The sequence below is a fragment of the Calypte anna genome, chromosome 6, assembly GCF_003957555.1.
Source record: "Calypte anna isolate BGI_N300 chromosome 6, bCalAnn1_v1.p, whole genome shotgun sequence".
NCBI lineage: Eukaryota > Metazoa > Chordata > Aves > Apodiformes > Trochilidae > Calypte > Calypte anna.
This window is the reverse complement of record NC_044252.1, coordinates 20,810,578-20,827,887: the sequence shown is the minus strand read 5'-3', so window position 1 is coordinate 20,827,887 and position 17,310 is coordinate 20,810,578. Positions and strand designations below refer to the sequence as shown.

The window sequence follows — 17,310 nt, the reverse complement described above, 5'->3', positions numbered from 1 at the left end:
CAAGGCACTTGGAGCCTGACACAGCAGCAGCAGCTTCCCCCACAACAGGATGGGTCCCACAGAGGCTTGGGGACAAGCCCTTTGCAGGGATCAGCACTGCACTGAGCCCAGAGTGCTAGGCTGTGCTCCAGGAACCCACCAACAACAGGGGTCTCAGCTCCTCCAGCGCCAGGCGCACAAAGTCGCAATGCGCCTCGGCGTAGCCCCGCACGCAGCTGGCAAACAGCTCCTTGGCAAAGCGCAGGAACTGGGGCAACTCATCCAGCAGCTGGGCGTTGAGTGCCTCGTAGTTGTTACGGGCTGACTGCAGCTCCTCCAGGGTTCGCTTGTCCTTCAGCTTCTCTGCTCTCTCCGTGCAGTTGTGGAAGTCGAGGAGCTTGTCGAAGCGCTTCTGCACCAGTTTGTGGGGCCCCGCAAACATGCTCAGCAGCTGGTTCAGGGGAGAGCTCACCAGCCGCTCTGTCCGCTCTTTCTGGTGGGCAGAGATGCAGACAGCAGGTGAGACAAGGTGCTCTCTCCCACCAGGTGGTACAGACACCAGCAGCTCACCCTCCAGCACACAACCTCCCCAGGACAACACAGACTCCATCTTCCCGACGGCACCCACCGGAGTTCCAGAAGTCCCTTCCAAAAGGAATTATTGTATAATCTTGCATAAATGTGCCAGCAAAAGCAATGCTATAGGAAGTATCTGAACCATTCACACAGAGAAATATAACAGTTCAGATAGGGCTGAAAAGAAGTGTATCTAATAAAACTTGCTCAATACACATCATAAACTCACAGGCATCAAAGCTCTCAGGAAGGTAGAGGCAAACAGGACTCCTCATACTTTTCCTAGCCTGTGTTACCCTCTCTGCAGCCTCCCAGGGGTTGCCCATCTCCAGCAGGCTCCCAGGAATGGCCCCAGAGGGGTGCCCCTGCCACATGAGAGCACAGCCTTACTCACAAAGTTGGAGAAGAGCTGGTCACTGATGAGCCGATTCACTTTCTGGAACTGGTCCAAGTCCCCACTGCCCTTCTCTGTGCACAGGTCCCACATGCTCACTGCTGCCAGTGCCTTCATGCAGGCTGACTCCTGCACCAGGGACACACAGTCAGTACATCCATGCTTGCTGCCCAGGAGAAGAGGCCTCCAAGGGCAGCCCAGTCTGCCAGAGTTCATCCCTTGGCAGAGCTGAGGGCAAGCACTGCAGGTACACACCATGCAGGTAGGAGGGGAAATGCATGGTGAGCCCCCCGGGTGAGGCATCACACCCAGAGTAACTCACCCGTACATGCTGCAGGTAGAGGGAAAGGTCCCGGATGAAGGACTTGATCAGCCGCTCCTGCATCCTGAAATTTTTCTCTGTCTCCTCAAAGGCTTCATCCTTCAGCTGTGAGAGAAAATGTCTCAAGGAAGGCAAAGCAGGTCTTCAGCACCTCCCAGAGTGCAAGATGTGGGGCCTCCTGCCCACAAGCTAGATAGCAGACACAGGTGGTTCAGACCCTAAGCTCGCTCTGCCTTGCTGGCCTGGATCAGAGCTACTCATCAGGGAAGGGAAGTAGGGGGACAGCAGACACCACCTCCTCCCCAAGCACCACAGGGCAAAGTGCACTTGCAGCTGATGCACATTACCTGGGGTGCAAAGCCGGTGAGATGCTTGAGGTGGCTGCTCACACGGTTGGATTTCTTGATGATAGAGTGGAAGTTGAGCTTGGAGATCTTCTCCATAAGGCTATCCTCATCACCCTTCCGGTACTTTAGCACTGAAGAGATTGATATAGAAATTGAAACCCTTTTCAGCACAATGCCTGTGTCGTACAGTGCCTCAGATGCCAACCTCAATTTGCCCACTCCTATCCCTCACTCCCCTGTGCTATCCAAGAACTCACCCAGGTCCTTCCGGCGCTTGTATTCATTGATGTTGACATTGATTTCTTTGACTGCGAGGACAGCAGCTGTGAGTGGTGACTTGTCAGGATGAGCTTCAGGGGTTGCACTCAGCAGCTCCATCAGCAGCAGTGGATAACGCATCACCCTTTGCACTGGCTTGATGAGGAAGGAGCCCAGGTTAATGTAGTTTGTGCTGCCCCTGGGAAATAGGACAAAGGAGTTGCACCAGGCTTCAGTACAGCTCAGCCACACAAACACTGTCACTTCAAATCAACCCCAATAAGAGTCAAACACTGACAACTCTCAATCTACCTTTTCCCTAGGTCACTCCTCTCTTATCTCCAAACCCAACTGCACTCCTCAATACCTGGTGATCTCAAGTTAACCCCAGATTTCCAGACCTCACCACACCAGCTGACCCTTCCCAGCCAGTATACTCTCCATTGTCAGATCCACCGCCAATCCCACACAGGCACTGCCCCATGCTTATCAGAGTACTACTTACCTCAGACTTTGTGCCACCACCCAAATGCCCAGATCTTTCTCCTCTGCTGGACTGACTGTGCTCAGGACCACAGCCTGCATAGGACTCTCCTGACTCTTTGGGGCTGACAGCTCCCAAAACCTGTTTCCTACCCAAGACCTCTCCTTGCCTCACTACCTGTGCTGCCTGCCTGTGTAGCCCATCCATTGCCTCTGCTGTGACCATGACACAGACACCCCACTCCTCCCAGGTGTGCCTCCACAAGGCACTATCAGGACCCCTCAACGTGCACCCAGCCAGTGGCAGGAGGTTAGTTATATGGGAGCAGCCAGGCCAAGACAGACAGACAAATGGGGACTAATAGGAAGCATTCACTTACCACTCACTGTACAGGCTCCTGACGGCCCACAGAGTGCCAAAAAGCAAAGAGAAGCAACCAGTTAATGGGGCGGCAGGCGTGCAATCCCACAGCTAGTGCCTTCGCCCCATCCCGCAGTGATGCTGCCAAGGCAGTGGGCAGCCATGTCCCTCCAGAGCAGCAGCCAGTGCTACTAGCTCCCAGGGCATTAACCTCCACAATCTGGAGCCCTGGCAGTTGCTGAGCCCGGCAAAGCCGCTCCTTTCCTCACCGGCCACATCCTCATGGCTTGAGGAATAGAAGCCCTCAATTCAGGACATGCCACCCTCTCTGTACCTTGGGTGGCTTCTGACCTTAGTTTAAGGGGGCCTATAGGTATCCCAGCACCTATGCATTGGGGAAGTGGGCCACATGAACCTGTAGCCTGGTCAACTATGCAGTGACACAGCCAGCCCCTCTCCAGTCACCACCTCAACTGTCCAAGCACTGCTTGCAGAGGGGCAGGGATGTTGATGACTGATCCCACCACCCCAACCTGACTGCTGCCACAGCCAGAAGTTCCAACCTGAGGCTACCAAGAAGGTCCAGGAGTAATTTCTGCATCTTTTCGTCTTTCTCATATGTTTCCAGCAGTGCGATGGCCTCATCGTGGTTCTGGCAATACACCTTGTAGACGCTCTCCAGCTCTCCACGTTGTGCCAGGAACACAGGCCCTGCAGACAACAGCAAAGCAGGACTTTATTGTCTCCTGTCTCCAGCTTCCAACAGTGCTGGCATTTCTCACGGTGAGATGCCCGGTGTCACACTTACACACAGCTCAAGAAGACAGTGTTACTAGAGCAACCAGGACACTGCTTCATCACCCACTAGTACAGAGAATTCAGGTGACTGAGCTCTGCCAGGAGTGAGAAGTGAGGACACTGGTCACTGGAACCAGTGATCACACCAAGAGCAAAGACATGGGCTGCCCAAGGGCTGAGCGGCAAAGGTTGGCAGCACACAAGTGAGGAGTGGGACTCCTCACTTTGCAGCAAGGGGCACAGGCACCATGTTTCTCAGCATAGTGACACAGACAGCAACACAGACCTCTTCAGCTTTGCTGCTTGTCTGAGGAGCAGTGACAGCAACCACTGGGGAGAAAGCCCAACCCCAAAGACACTCTCCTGCCATTTAAACTACTCTGGTTTGCTCCACCACTAGCAAAGTCCCTGCCAGCCTACTGAGAAAAGATTACAACAGAATTCATACCGATGGCATCTGAAGCCTCCAGGGTGGACAGCAGCTGCTTGGAGAAGCTAATTACCATGTGGATGTTTCCAAAAAGACCCTCAAAGTCTATGTTCTGCATCTGTGGAACGGGAAGAGAGAAGCTGTGGATGGGGAACATGTCCCAGTCAGACCAAATAGCTCCTCCTTGTCCTGCAACCCATCAGTTCTCGGCTTCACAGCAGCCAGCTGATGTGACCTCCTCCCAACACTTCTGTACTCAACTCCTTTGTCCCCTAATACACTGAAAATATCACTCCTTATGAGTCCTACCACTGTGTTCTCTTTTTCAGCAGTTTCATCCTTCCTCTGTTCACCTGTTATTCTCTCTCTCCTCCCATCAACTCTGTCCCCATTCCAAGACTCCATATTTTTTTTCTCCTGACAATGAATTTAACCTACAACCAAATGAAAAGGAACAGTTCCAGGAAATTAATCTGTGATACTTGCTGCCAGGTCTCTTGCTCTCAGCAATGGTGAGAACTTAGCAGGATCCCAGAACAGATGGGCTGTTTCAGTGAGTACAAAGAGCAGCAAGAACCTTTCTGCTCTCCTCAGCATAGCTGAATTTCCTCTGTGGATTCCTGTGCTGTTGGCTGGCCATCTCCAAGACTAAGCAGACCCCATCCTACTAGTTCTGTACTGTAAATGCCCCCATACTCCTACCTGTGCCTGCTGCATTGGCACCATCATCCTTTCCACACACATCTCCAGGTCTCTGATATAGTCCCGCTCTGTTTGGAGCAGTTCTTCAATAACCTTGGACCTCTTCTCCAGCATCCTTTGCTCTGGGCTCTCAGTGGCAGCTGAGGATGCCTCCAGGGATGGTGTCTGGGAGGACAGGAGAGTCATCTCTGCAACACAGACAAACAAGATCAGCAACTTTAAGCAAGGATGCAAGGACAAGAGATAAATAGCAGTTTAACTGCACCATATAACCTGTAAGACTGCCAAAACAGGACTGCTAGAGAGCAAGACTGTCGATGCAAGGACCCTTCTGGAGAGCCTGTCCCCAGAACTCACAGGCCGGGGCAGCAGGAGTGACACTCTGCTCTCACAGCCCTGCCCTCGCAGCACCAGTAATGCTGCAGCTCCCAGACACCAGGCATTAAACAAACTCAAACGTGCTCCAGACTTTACTCCCAGTACCAACCGGGTCCGGACCCCTCTCCTACTCCCTGTTCTCCACTCCGTGGGGCTCAGCAGACGGGGAGAGGAGCCGTGATCCCCTGCTTCCCTCCTCAGCCTATTCCCAGGCGGCAATGGCGGCCGCCCCCTTCCCTCAGCCTGGGAACAGAGTCTCCATTCTCCAGCCCCCGGGCATTTCCATGTGAATGGCCGAAAGGGCCTCGGGCACCCACAACAGGGCTGCCGGCGGCAAAGCCTGGATCTGGACTGCAGAGAGCAGCACAGCACGGGGCCGGGAAGGCTGGGCCGAGGTCGGCCTTTGCTGGGAAGCCAGGGTGGGAACTTAAGGCCCGGCAGGGCGGAGGCCTGGGGTGTCTGGATGAAGCCCAAGGACGGCCTCGCTGCCTGAAGAGTAACCGCGTGGCGGAGAGACCCCCAGCACAACCCTGGCCACCTCCCCCGCACACCCCCGGCCTAGGCTGGCAGGGTGCCGGGGCGCAGAGCCCTGCTCTGCCTGCAGGGTCTGGGGTGCAGGCAGCCGGCCACCCTTCTTTCCTTTCCCCTGCCCCCAGGCCCGGCTGCCATCTGCCTTCCTAATTTCTATCCCACCTACGGGCTCCCAGGCCAGGCCAGGCCAGGCCAGGCCAGGCCAGGCCAGGCCAGGCCAGCCCAGCCCAGCCCAGCCCAGCCCAGCCCAGCCCAGCCCAGCCCCCTCCGGTTTCATTGAAACATTTTATCCTGGGCCCCAACCCCTTTCTACCCCACATGCCTGCTTTTAAAAGCATGTGCCTTCTGGGCAAGCCCACAGCAACAGGACTTCCCCCTCCCAAATTCGAAAAAGCCCCTCTCCAGCACCTCCCTGGGACACTCTCCTGAGACAAGGTCTGGCCCAGAAATACGTGGGTCTGCCCGACTTTATGTCTGCTTTGCAAAGCAGGGCCCGTCGGGCGCCCCTGCAGTACCCCAGCCTGCCCCAGGTACTTAAGACCATATGCTGGTTTGACAAATGCTCGTCTGTTCCAGCCGTCTCCCAGCTGCTCTCTCGAAATGGGATTTTACTCAAGTTGTGGACATGCCCCAGCTCATACATTTGTAAAAATACTCTTTCAGGATAGGCACTTCCAGACCTCCACCTCCCTGTCCTCTCGGGTAACAGCCCCAGCCAACAGTGGCCGAGCCTGGAGGGCTCCCAGGGGCACACAGCAGGGCTCAGGACTTACCCTGGCACCCACCGTGCACAACCCTAAGAGGCCCCCGTGCTCCCAGGTGCCTCTGCCCAGGTGCTGGGCATGCCCGGCCCACCTGCAGACAGCCCCCAGCCTTGTCCTGCCAGATGATGCCCTCAGCTGAAGCATCCTGCCTACTGCTTTAATGGGCTGGGGTTTTTGCCCTGAAATGAGCCAGGAGAGAAAAGAAATGCAACTGAAATGAGATACTGACTTAGCTCTGACCAGCTGAAAACATGCCAGCCCTTCCCGTTGCAGAGCAAAAGCGACAATCAGAAACCAGCAGCATCAACATAAAACAGCAACTTCTTGCAGCTGCTCAGGGTGAGGATGAACCACTGTGTGTTTCACAGAAAGAGTAACTGCAAAATCAGTCCCAGACACCCCCCCAACCCAGCAAATGGGAAATCCACCAGAAACCTTGCTTTGAATATGTCCTTAATGTGGGAGGGAAGATTCCCATGTCTGAGCAGATGCCTCTGCTGCCCTGCCTTTAAATCAATCCTGAGGAGAGCCAAAAGGGTCAGCTTCACAGGAGGATTCAGCAGTACAGTCAGCACTACGTTCAGTGAACAATTACTGTGTATTATGATGAACAGACTCACTGATTTCTGCTAGCAAACATCCTTAAAAATACCCCTAATAGAGCTACCAGTCATAAGGTAAAAGGCCGATTTCATTGTAGTCACTGGCTGTCTTGTCTCCTACCAAAACAGTCTCTGATGATGAACTTGATCAAGTCAACTCACTCAGCAGGAGTCCAAAAGGAATGCAGCTGCTGGGATTAGCATTTGCTACTTGCATTTCCACAGCATCTGCAAAAAACTCAGTAGCAGACCAGGCCCTGAAGCGCAAGGGCCTTGACAAACACCCAGTATGGACACCCTGCCCAAGACACAGCACTTGGAGCTTGAATGGGACACAAGGCAGGCAAGCATACAGAAGGGACAGAGAAAAGCCCAGGCAATACAGTCAGCAGGTCTCTGCACTTCAGAGTTAAGAAAGTAACAACAAAATAGTTATTTGGAAGAATAGTGGGGTTTGTTTTTTTAAAGAATGACATTTGTTTTGTAGGGGAGCAAGCTCAAGTGGGAGAGCAACCTGAAAGAAGCAAGAAGGTGTTAATTTGAAATGCAAACAGGTGTGTGTAACCCAGACAAGGTGGGTGGGTGAGCTGATACTGCAACAGGGGGTGGCCTGGCAAGAATCTTTAAAATGAAGACAAGCCAGAACAACAGCCAGAAATGACCAGGTGGCAGCATTTGAAAAGACGAAATGGAAAATGTAACATTTGCTTTGATCAAAGAATAGGATTTTGCATTTATCACCAGGCAAAAAGCCACCAGATGAAGCTTTGTACTGGACGCCTAGGGTGTTTACCATACTGTGTAATGATCCTGCTCTGCTCCCTGCTTTAGCCATAGCTAAACTGCAGCCACATGATATGTCTGGCTGCAGCTCATTGAAATGGAGCTGGGGATGCCCAGCATATCCAAAAAAAGCAGCAGCTCCCTCTGCTCCACCAAGCAAACCCCAGGCAAGTAAATCTAGGTCAGGCCCTTTCAGAGTGTGCCCTGAGGTGTGGATTTGACTGACACAGATGAGACTGTCAGGTCCATGACACCTCTGCAATCTCACATCCCTGCTGTGGAAGGTTAAAACCCACACAAGTTTTAAGTCCATAGAAGTCATCAGCTCAGCTTGCCTGACCTAGCACTATGCTGGCCAACAGTTCTATCCACTTAACACTGTATCAGTGTTTCCATTATTTTGAAAACTTACACAGATTAATTTTCCTTTGGCCTTCTTGTTCTAAGTATTTCAAGATTTGTTTAAAAACAAGGCTATGATGCAGCCAAGTCTCTTAGGACTCTTGCTGTTTATCACTAGTCCAGAATCATCCTTCAGCAATGAAGTCAAAAGTCATCCAGCTTCTTTCCAAAAGCTTGCAGTTTGGAAAGTTCAGATACAGAATTTGTTTTTAATATTAGGCTCTTCTACATGACTGTTGTGTATAATGCTTAGGATTTGTTTCTGATGCATTTTAAAGTCTCATTTCTAGTACTATATACCATATTGATTGCCATCAATTTCTTTTTTACTGCTTGTTACACATTCTTGTAAGTCTAATTGCACCTTTTCCCTAAATGGTGCTTCCTAAGCATTTAACTAAACCCACCATCATTCACAGCTGTGGTTTTTGGTCATCTAATAAATGCTTTATAACAGATCTCCATTCTACTTCACTTTTTTTTTTAAATGTTACCTTTCAATTGGAGTCATCATGCCCATCAGCTCTGGCGGCACTAAGATGTGCTCCACAGCTGGAATGGGCTCCATTAGCCTGCAGGAATGCAACTGGTATTTCTAATGAAGCCATCAAATTCCAGTCCAGTGACAAATTCATGCTTACCCATGATACAGATACTAAATGGGCATTCAGAAATACATTTCCATAAACAACGTTTTCAATCACTATTTTCAGACTCAAATTTTGTTGTCTCATAGATTGCATGAGCTCTGCAATCTGTTGCTCTAAATTAAAACCTCTAGCAGCATTGTTTTCTCTATCCCCTTTGGCATATTTCTGACAAATTCTTGGCTCTCTGGATTGGTTTGGTAGTCTATGACAGCTTCCAGGAGCACCTGATTTTGAATTTTGCTGGGAAATTCAACACTGACTCCTAACCAAGCCCCTGGCAGTGAGGTGTCAAGATAGAGCACACTCCCACTTCTGCCCTTTCCTTGGGGGCCCTGATTTACAGAATCACAGAATTGTCACAGTTGGCATAGACCTCCAAGATCACTGCATCCAACTGTCAACCCATAAAAAATATACATCAATATCTGTATCACCCACTAGGGCTTGTCCCAAAGCGCCTCGTCTACATGTTTTTTAAATACTTCCAGCGATGATGATTCTACCACTTCCCTGGGCATCCCACTGCAATGCCTAACTACTCTCTCAGTAAGGAAATTCTTCCTCATATCTAGCCTAGACCTCCCCTGGTGCAACTTCAGGCCATTTCCTTGAGTCCTATCATTGTTCACTTGAGAGAAGAGGCCAGCACCCACCTCTCTACAACCTCTTTTCAGGTAGTTGTAGAGAGCAATTTAACATTGCAATCACACAACTCACCCATTCATCTCAGAAATGCCACTTTCACCAACTTTCTTCCAGTCAATGAAAACTTCTAAACCTTATTACCCAACCCCCTTCCAGGACCACACATGCATTTGGAGATTTTCTTCCTGACCCACTATGGAAGCAGAGTTGACCCATGAAGATTAGATCCAAAAGTAAGTGTGTCCAAAAGTAAGTGCTTGGGCTGGGGGCTCACCCAAAACTCCCCCTCACCTGCCAGCACCCCCCTTGGCACCACGCAGCCTCACAGGGTGCCCAGACTGCTAATGCAATCTGAAGAGGGACCTGCAGCCCAACAGTGCTGAGGACAATCCCCTGCATGGGCCTGGTGCAAATCTGGACTGGAGAGTGTCGAGCCCAGCCCCAGACTCACAGCTCAGCAGAGTCAAGCAGTGACTCAGGACAAAACAAACCAGCTGCAAATATTTGAAGTATGTGGAAGCCAGGAGGGGAGGAGACACTGCCTGCCATGAGGAGAGAAGGGATGAAACTAGGGCAGGGAATAATTAATCTGAACAAAGGCTAAACTTGCTGCCAGAAGCAGGATCTGACTGGTCTGAAAACTCCCACTCTGGACTTTGGTACTAAGATGTAACAGAATATACTCACTCCTCCAAAAGCAACAGACTGGATGTATTAATTGCTTTATAGGAGAAAGCCGGGGCAGCAGCAGAGAAGTTTCATGGTAAAACAGGACTTCAGCCCATGGAAGTGAATTCAGCCTTGGCGGAGTCCTGAGGCCAAGGAGCAGGACATAAACCCAGTCAGACAATAAAAAAATGAGCTGAATGATAACAGGCTATTGACACTTCTCCAGGGTCATTGAAATGGCTCGGTGTCTCAAAGACGTCTCATGCAGAGCCTGCTTGGTGGGGATGTCTCTATGCCAGGTAAGATGTCAATCACCATCCCAAAACAGCCCCACCATATTCAGCATGAACAGGGGATAGTCTCAACCTGAGATGGAGAAAACAATGAACCAATGAGATGGTCTGCAAAGAGCTAACCTTCCAAAGCTGAGGCAGAGTATCAACAAAAGTCTTTGTGAGCAAAACCACTCATGGAATAAAGAATTAAAATTACCAGTTCTTTAAAAGGATATTTTAAATAGATTACCTAAAAACATAGTTATGTGAGCAAGAAAGAGAATATTGATGAGAAAACTGTCCTGGGTCTGTGTTTCAATAAAGGCAGAAAATATAAATGAATGAATGAATGAAATATAGAAAACCAGGTAATCGACCATAGTCATGTCAAGAACTTTGAAGTACAGAAAAATGAGAAAAGATATCAAGAAAAATCCATGGATGGTAGAACTCAAAATTATGTTTTCATTTTTTAAATGAGGAAATAAAATGGTACTTTATAACATTCTATTACTTCTATTCAGGACAAAAGAAACCCTTTCAGTGTCACAATTCCACGAGTAAGCAGATATAAGTAAAATTCTTGGTAAGTTTGACAAAAACGCAGAGTTGTACAAAAATCATGTTTCTTTCCATCTAAAAAGTATAAATAAGATCTTGTTAACTGGCACCACAAAAACCCATTGCCAGTGGAGAGTATCCAGAAAACAGGGCACTTCTGATCAGATTCTCCACAGACTGTATTTAGAGTTGATCCTACATAATATTTTATAGTGAATTTTTACAGAAAATGACTGCTGTCACATAGAGAGCTGAACACTGATTCAGTGTGAACACTCAACTAAACACTGAGTGACCCAAGGTATTCTGAATAAAATGGAATTATTCAGACAAAGCAGGTTTAATGCAGACAAATGTATTAACGGGGACAAGAAATGCAGGACTGTATTCTGGAGGGTAATGCTTTTGCTTGGGTCAGCCAAAACTCAGCAGGAGTTCCCTGAATGCTGCAGAGGCAGTATGGGACACTCATAGAAGAACAGGGCACAGAAGAACAGCAAGGTATACCTCAGGGCAAGCACACACTGACATCCACCGAGAATGCCTCACACAGATATGAAGTCCACTGATTTAAGAGTATGAACTGAAATATGAGTGAGGATTGGGAAAAAACACTGTCTTTCTGTGAGTCTTTGCTGGGAGTATTTTAAGACTCAATTCACCACAAAGAACCAAAAAAAAAAAAAAATTACCTAGTTGCAGTACCTGCCTAAGAAGAAAATACCATCAACTAAAAACCATAGCAGCAAAGCTATGACAGGGGGCTCTCCTGGTGATGTGTCAGGCAGACACATCCGAGTCCCATCCCAGAAGAAATGCTCTAACCATGTAGCTACCACCATGCTGCACCAGAGAGAAACCTCTAAGAATTGTAATAGCCCCACCTATGGAAAAGATTAGCCATGTAATCTCTAATGGGGCTTTCAAGTCTTAAATTCTGTCACTCTGTGGAGCAGAGAAGCAAGCTGGAAGAGAAGTAAACAGCATTAGAAAAGGTACCTGGAACACACACAGAGGGAAAAACAGAGCAGACTTTTTTTTTTTGTCAGCTGGACAGGAGAGTGTCTGCCACCAAGCATGATGGGAGGCTCCCAGGTGCTGGTGAGGTCTTAAAATAAGGGAGCAAAAAGGTGTTGGAGAGGACTTAGATTGAGGCAGCTATGGCAGCAAAGCATATTTGCTAAGGAAGGCTGTTGCTGGTTCAGCAGTGTACCCTAGTAGGGCAGGAGAAGGAACTAAACAGGGAACTGCAGCCAGAAATGGGCCACAGGACAGACAGTGTTAAAAAATGCCTGGAGCCTTCCTCTTCCCCTTCCTGTTGTGGGACACCAGCCCTGATGGTGAGGGCATCCTTCCCTGCTCCTCCGATAGCTGCTCCCCTGCCCTTGAGCCTGCCACAGCATGGAAAAATCCTACAACCCCTCCAATCACAAGCTTGGGTGTACACAGCATCCCACTTAACATCAGAGCAGCAAAGGCTCTTGCCTGACATCACAACCTGTCCCCTCAGCTGTGGCAAAACCCAGCCAGGCCAGCACTGCTCCAGCATCCCAAGGCTCTGTAGGCCATCTCCCTCTTTGCTCTGCTTCTGGCTTCTCTGCCCTTTGGACATACTGGCACTGCAAAGCCTCTCCCTTCCCTCTCCCCAGTGACACTGAGGAGCAAAGTCCCACCCTACCAGCATGACCAAGAGTGCAGAAATGCAGCCAGTAGAGCCTGCTTAATCAAATACCTCCACAGGACTTATTTCATGATGTTTACACTACAGGCAGCCACAGCCTGCAGCTGTGCCACCTCTGTTGCTGCTGCACTGCAGTGCTACGTTCCTCTGTTTCAGCCCCTTTCATGGAGAGTTCACACACATGGTCAAGACAGACGCTTGACACATGGTCAAGGCAGAAAGGACGCAGAAACAAGCAGGTTTTCAGGCACATGTCTGCCCAACGGGAAGGCCAGTTCACCCAAAAATCTTATTTCACACTCTCTGCCCAGACACCATCACCTTGCTGCCCCTTTTCCAACACACAGTAATATTCTTGCAACAACCAGCCAAGCCCACAAAGCTGTCTGCAGATGACTCTTATCCCAGCCATGATGTCAGCGAGATGATTCTGACCATGCAAAGACAGCCTGAGCCCTCCAGCTTTGGTATCTCTCTGGATCCAGGGTGCTGGTGATGGCACTGGAGACCTAGGGATGGCTCAGGCACCCAGGACACACACACAGGTAAGAGACCACTGCAGTATTGAAGGGCTGGCAATGCAGGAGGTACTGCTTCCATCTGCAAAAGCCCTCAGCACATAGGTGCCTCAGTGTCCTGCCCATGTGTAATCACACAACTACAAGTACTTTCCCTCTGCATATGTCTGAGTGCTACGACTTCCCCTATTTCCTGCTTTGTGCTGCCTGAAAACAGCTGCCATCCTCACCCTCTCAGAAGGGTCAGAAATCAGTTCCTAAAGACAGAATCCATTCATGATGGGTAATGATAATAAAACAGGCAGTGGGAATAAACCCAGCATCTCACCCTTTCCTGTCTGAGGAACCTCCTCAGGGCTCTGAGAATGCGGACAAATCAGGGCCACAGGTTCTAGGGTGTACTCAAAACACTCAGGGCACAGACAGAGGAGTATGCCAAGGACAGCAGTGAGCCACATGCCTGTGCCTGGGCTTCCCTCCCACCTGGGCCTCTGTAAAATGGGGGCAAGAACCCTGACACGACATGCCGGGGACTGTACAGAAGGGTTATAATGATTATGCCCATTTCAGTAAGCCTCATGCTTTCCCACGAGAGCCTGGCTATGCCAGCCACCTGCCTGTGCTAGCATCTTGATGCTGCCCTGGTACCAGGGAAGGGCAAACACACTTCTCCAAGGCATTTCTCCACATACCTTGCTTCTCCCTCCTGGTCTGCACAAATTCCCAGTGCCGCAGGGTGCTGGGTGCCGTCCGTCTGTAGAAGCTGTTTCTCTGCAGCACAGAACCCACCCTGTTTTCTTCCTCAGCCTCCTGCTCCCAGATCTGGCTCCAGTCTGGCCGGCCTGTGCGTACTCTTGAGACCTCTGCTCTGCCACTGCTTCTGGCTGCTATCCTGGGCCCTGGGACTTCTTCCACCTCCTCACAGCCATTGTATTCCATGTCTTGTGTCTTGGACTGTATGTAGCAGGCGCCTGACCCCAGCCTCACGCTACCATCTCCTGAGGGCCTGACTGCAAATGCAGGAACCTCATAACCTCTGTTCAGATTGCTGTGGTCAATAATATGGCCTTTGGGCTGCTTGTGATGCTCAACATCTTCTTGGTCTACTTGGTCCCTGACACCCATATACTGCCTTTCCTGCTGTCTATATGCCTCAGGGTCTCCATCCTGTCTATGCCATTTTTCCCTTTCCCTATGCACTTGACAACTTCTATCCTGTCTATACTGCCTTCTGCCTTCCCTATACTCCTTCTCCTGCTTAAACCACCTTTCCTTTTCCCCATAATGTCTTTCATCCTCATGGTGGTCCCTAGTATCTCTGTCCTCCTGATTCCACCTTCCCCACTCCCTGCAGGCTGCAGGGCCTCTATACTCTCTGTACTGCCTTCCTCCCTCCCTGCAGTGCCCAGTAGGTACCTTGTCCTGTCTGTACTGCCTTTCTCTTATCTCAGAACCAAAGCCTCTATATTGAATGCCCTCCCTCTCATACATCCTATAATTTCTACCTTCTGTACCCTGGCTTTTGCCTTCACAAGCTCCATCTACTCTCCTGCAGTCCGTATACTGGATATCTGCCCTCCAAAAATGTCCACAGTCTTCACTCACGCTACAGTGGCCCACAGAGACGCCTTCCTCTCTCCTGTAACTGTCCCAGCTGCTGTCTTCTCCCTGGCAGCCTGGATACTGCCTCTTTACCTTGGGTCTGTCACTGCAGCAAGCCTCACCACGCAGCATGGCCACCAAAGCCACGTCCTCTCTTCTCACAGGACAGAGGTTGTCATACTCTCAGCCCAAAAGCCGCAGCTCCTGCGTCGGATCCTCCATGCTGTGGTCCACTCCTGGGTAGGTGCACATAGTCCTGATGGGGCATGGTGCAGCTGACGATTCCCTTTTTCTCCCTGAGCCCAAGCCCTGGCTGACGCTGCTCTGCTCTGCTCCAGTGCTCCTGTCCCAAGTGAAACGCAGACACTGCTTCCTGAAACCAGCCCGAAAGGGCACAAAGAGGCACAGGCCCAATCACTGCCAGCCCTGGTGTCCTCCACCTGCTGCCCCAAGTAATCAGTAACCAGCCCCGAGGAGGGAGGCCAGGGCTGGGCAGGCTCTTACTGCCCAAACCGGCTCTGCTGCTTTGCCAAAGCCTCTCAGCAGACAGCTCAGAGGCAGGGAAAAGGAGGGTACTGGAGCATGCAGAGGCCCTGCCCTAAGACCAATATCCTGAGGGAAGGGAAACAGAAGGCATCTGAGACTGTGGGAAGCCACAGACCAGAGATGGGACACCAGAAAGCCTTCCACCGCCTTCATGCTCCCACTGGCACAGAGGCTCAACATGGTCTGGCAGAGCTCTGCTCTGCACCTCAGGGGGGAAAACAAAGGCTTTCAGGTTGTCCCTGGCTCAAATCTGATGCTAAACCCACTTTTTTCTCAGCTCTCACCCACAGGTCCTGGGAAAAGCAGGAAAGGAGCAGCTGCCTGTGTGACAGAGCATCATGGAGTGGTGCCTACAAAGCCCCATGCAGCCACAGCAGCCAGGTTCCCTGCCCCCAAGCTGGTGCCCCTGCTGATAGTCCCTTCAAGCCTATTCCTATCTGGGTTATGGTGCCAACACACAGTATAAGTTTCCAGGGGGCTATAGAAACATACACTCCAGTAACTTCTCTTGCTACAGGGCACAACATATTCCCAGTTTTCCATTCCTATAAGAAACAAAGAAATGACCAGAATACGCCCTAGACAGAAAGCAAGGAAGTCCATAGATGTTATCCACATCTCAGGTTCTTTCAGCATTTGTAAGGTATGCACAGCCAATGCTGCTCCCAGCTGGTACAAGACAAAAGTAAATTGATCCTCCTCCACCTGCAGGAGGGCAAGCACTAATCCTGCACAGGCCTGGTGATCAGCAACCCCCCCCCCCGTGTTCATTCAAGAAATGCCAAAGAAGCAACTTGCAGATTTTAAACACGTATTTTAGACGACCTACTTTCTCTTCTTGCTTTGACTCTGCAAAGGACACATCAGGGGGCTGGCTCCCCCAGGACTATGCCAGCCCTACTCTGTTAGCTGGTCAATGCTTGGGTAAAGCTTTTCTCCCTCCATCATGCCTCTACATGCCTCTAACTGTGGCAAGGCAGAGGCCACACCTGAGGCATGGTGCAAACACAATTTGCTGAGCTGTTGCACCACTGCATTACTGATCTGGCCCACAACACTTAAAGCTGGGCTAGCCAGCATAAGACACGCTCTCTGGCCACACCAGGATGTGGCAGGAGGAAAGCAACAGAGCTTGGGTAGGGCACATCTTCACTGTAGGACGAGAGATGCTAGTTATAAATCCTTACATCTCTTAAAGTGGTGAAAAATCCCCCAGGACTACTAAGAGGATCACTTAACAGATAGGGTGTCTCAGGATAGTGTTAGTGACTCCCAGTAACCACCAAGGCACAGGTTCATCAGGACTAGTCCTCTGGAGACCAGAAGGAGACCTTTCCCAGCAAGATCCATTCCAACAGAAAATATCCCTTGATGTAGCTTAGATTTTCCTCTTCCTACCTGCAAGGTACCTCATCTAGCCTTAAATCCTCTAAGCACTCTTCTAAGTATCCCCCTCACACACCACTGATGTGGAGGCTGTTTGTCACTCAGTTTCCCTGGTGCACCCGTATCATCCCTCATTCCCACATGCTCGGTCTGCATCAGATGTGATCTTGCAGCAAAGCTTATGGGCTCCCCAGCACTGGTGGAGCAGTGGGAGGATGCAGGCAATGAAGTCATAGTGAGTAATCCCCAGGCAGGGGCTGGCATTTCACTCCATCTCCCGCGTGCAGTGCCCACATTTCCTGCACACTGTGGGTTTCAGTAACAGAACTGCAGTGTCAGAGCTCCTGGGAGAAGCTGGGGAAGGGACTGTGGGAGATGTATGTGGCCCTGTCTTTCCACTTTGTCTACTGCTACTCAATTAAGTTATCAAGGATAATATAATTAACAGTACTGGTCTTTATACGGTATCTATGAGTTTCAGAGCCCAAATACGCTGATATAAATGTAGCACATTTCTATTCCTTGAGTAATTTTTCTGGGCTGCAAGGACAAAAGTCATCTTTTTGGCTATAGACATATGGCAATTTGGAAATCTTTGCTGCTGTTGCTGATAGTGCACTGTTATTTTCCTGTACTGAAATTCTGGACTCAATGGAATCAGGTGCAC

The 17,310-nt window shown here is 50.2% G+C and overlaps 1 protein-coding gene across 7 annotated transcripts in view; it reads right to left on the bottom strand.

The window, feature by feature from the left end:
- DNMBP (dynamin binding protein) overlaps positions 1–17,310 on the bottom strand; it is a 35,596-nt gene that overhangs the window by 3,473 nt on the left and 14,813 nt on the right. For 4 of the 7 annotated variants that reach the window (XM_030453308.1, XM_030453313.1, XM_030453314.1 and 1 more), the window contains 9 exons: positions 4,651–4,838; positions 3,967–4,066; positions 3,284–3,431; positions 2,740–2,757; positions 1,876–2,075; positions 1,619–1,749; positions 1,272–1,376; positions 950–1,078; positions 140–472 (listed from right to left, as the gene is read on the bottom strand). In XM_030453308.1, the coding sequence (XP_030309168.1) occupies positions 140–472; positions 950–1,078; positions 1,272–1,376; positions 1,619–1,749; positions 1,876–2,075; positions 2,740–2,757; positions 3,284–3,431; positions 3,967–4,066; positions 4,651–4,838 (1,352 nt within the window). Of the gene's footprint in view, positions 1–139; positions 473–949; positions 1,079–1,271; positions 1,377–1,618; positions 1,750–1,875; positions 2,076–2,739; positions 2,758–3,283; positions 3,432–3,966; positions 4,067–4,650; positions 4,839–13,801; positions 15,065–17,310 lie in introns of those variants that run through there. The other 3 variants (XM_030453315.1, XM_030453311.1, XM_030453310.1) reach the window with 3 other exon arrangements.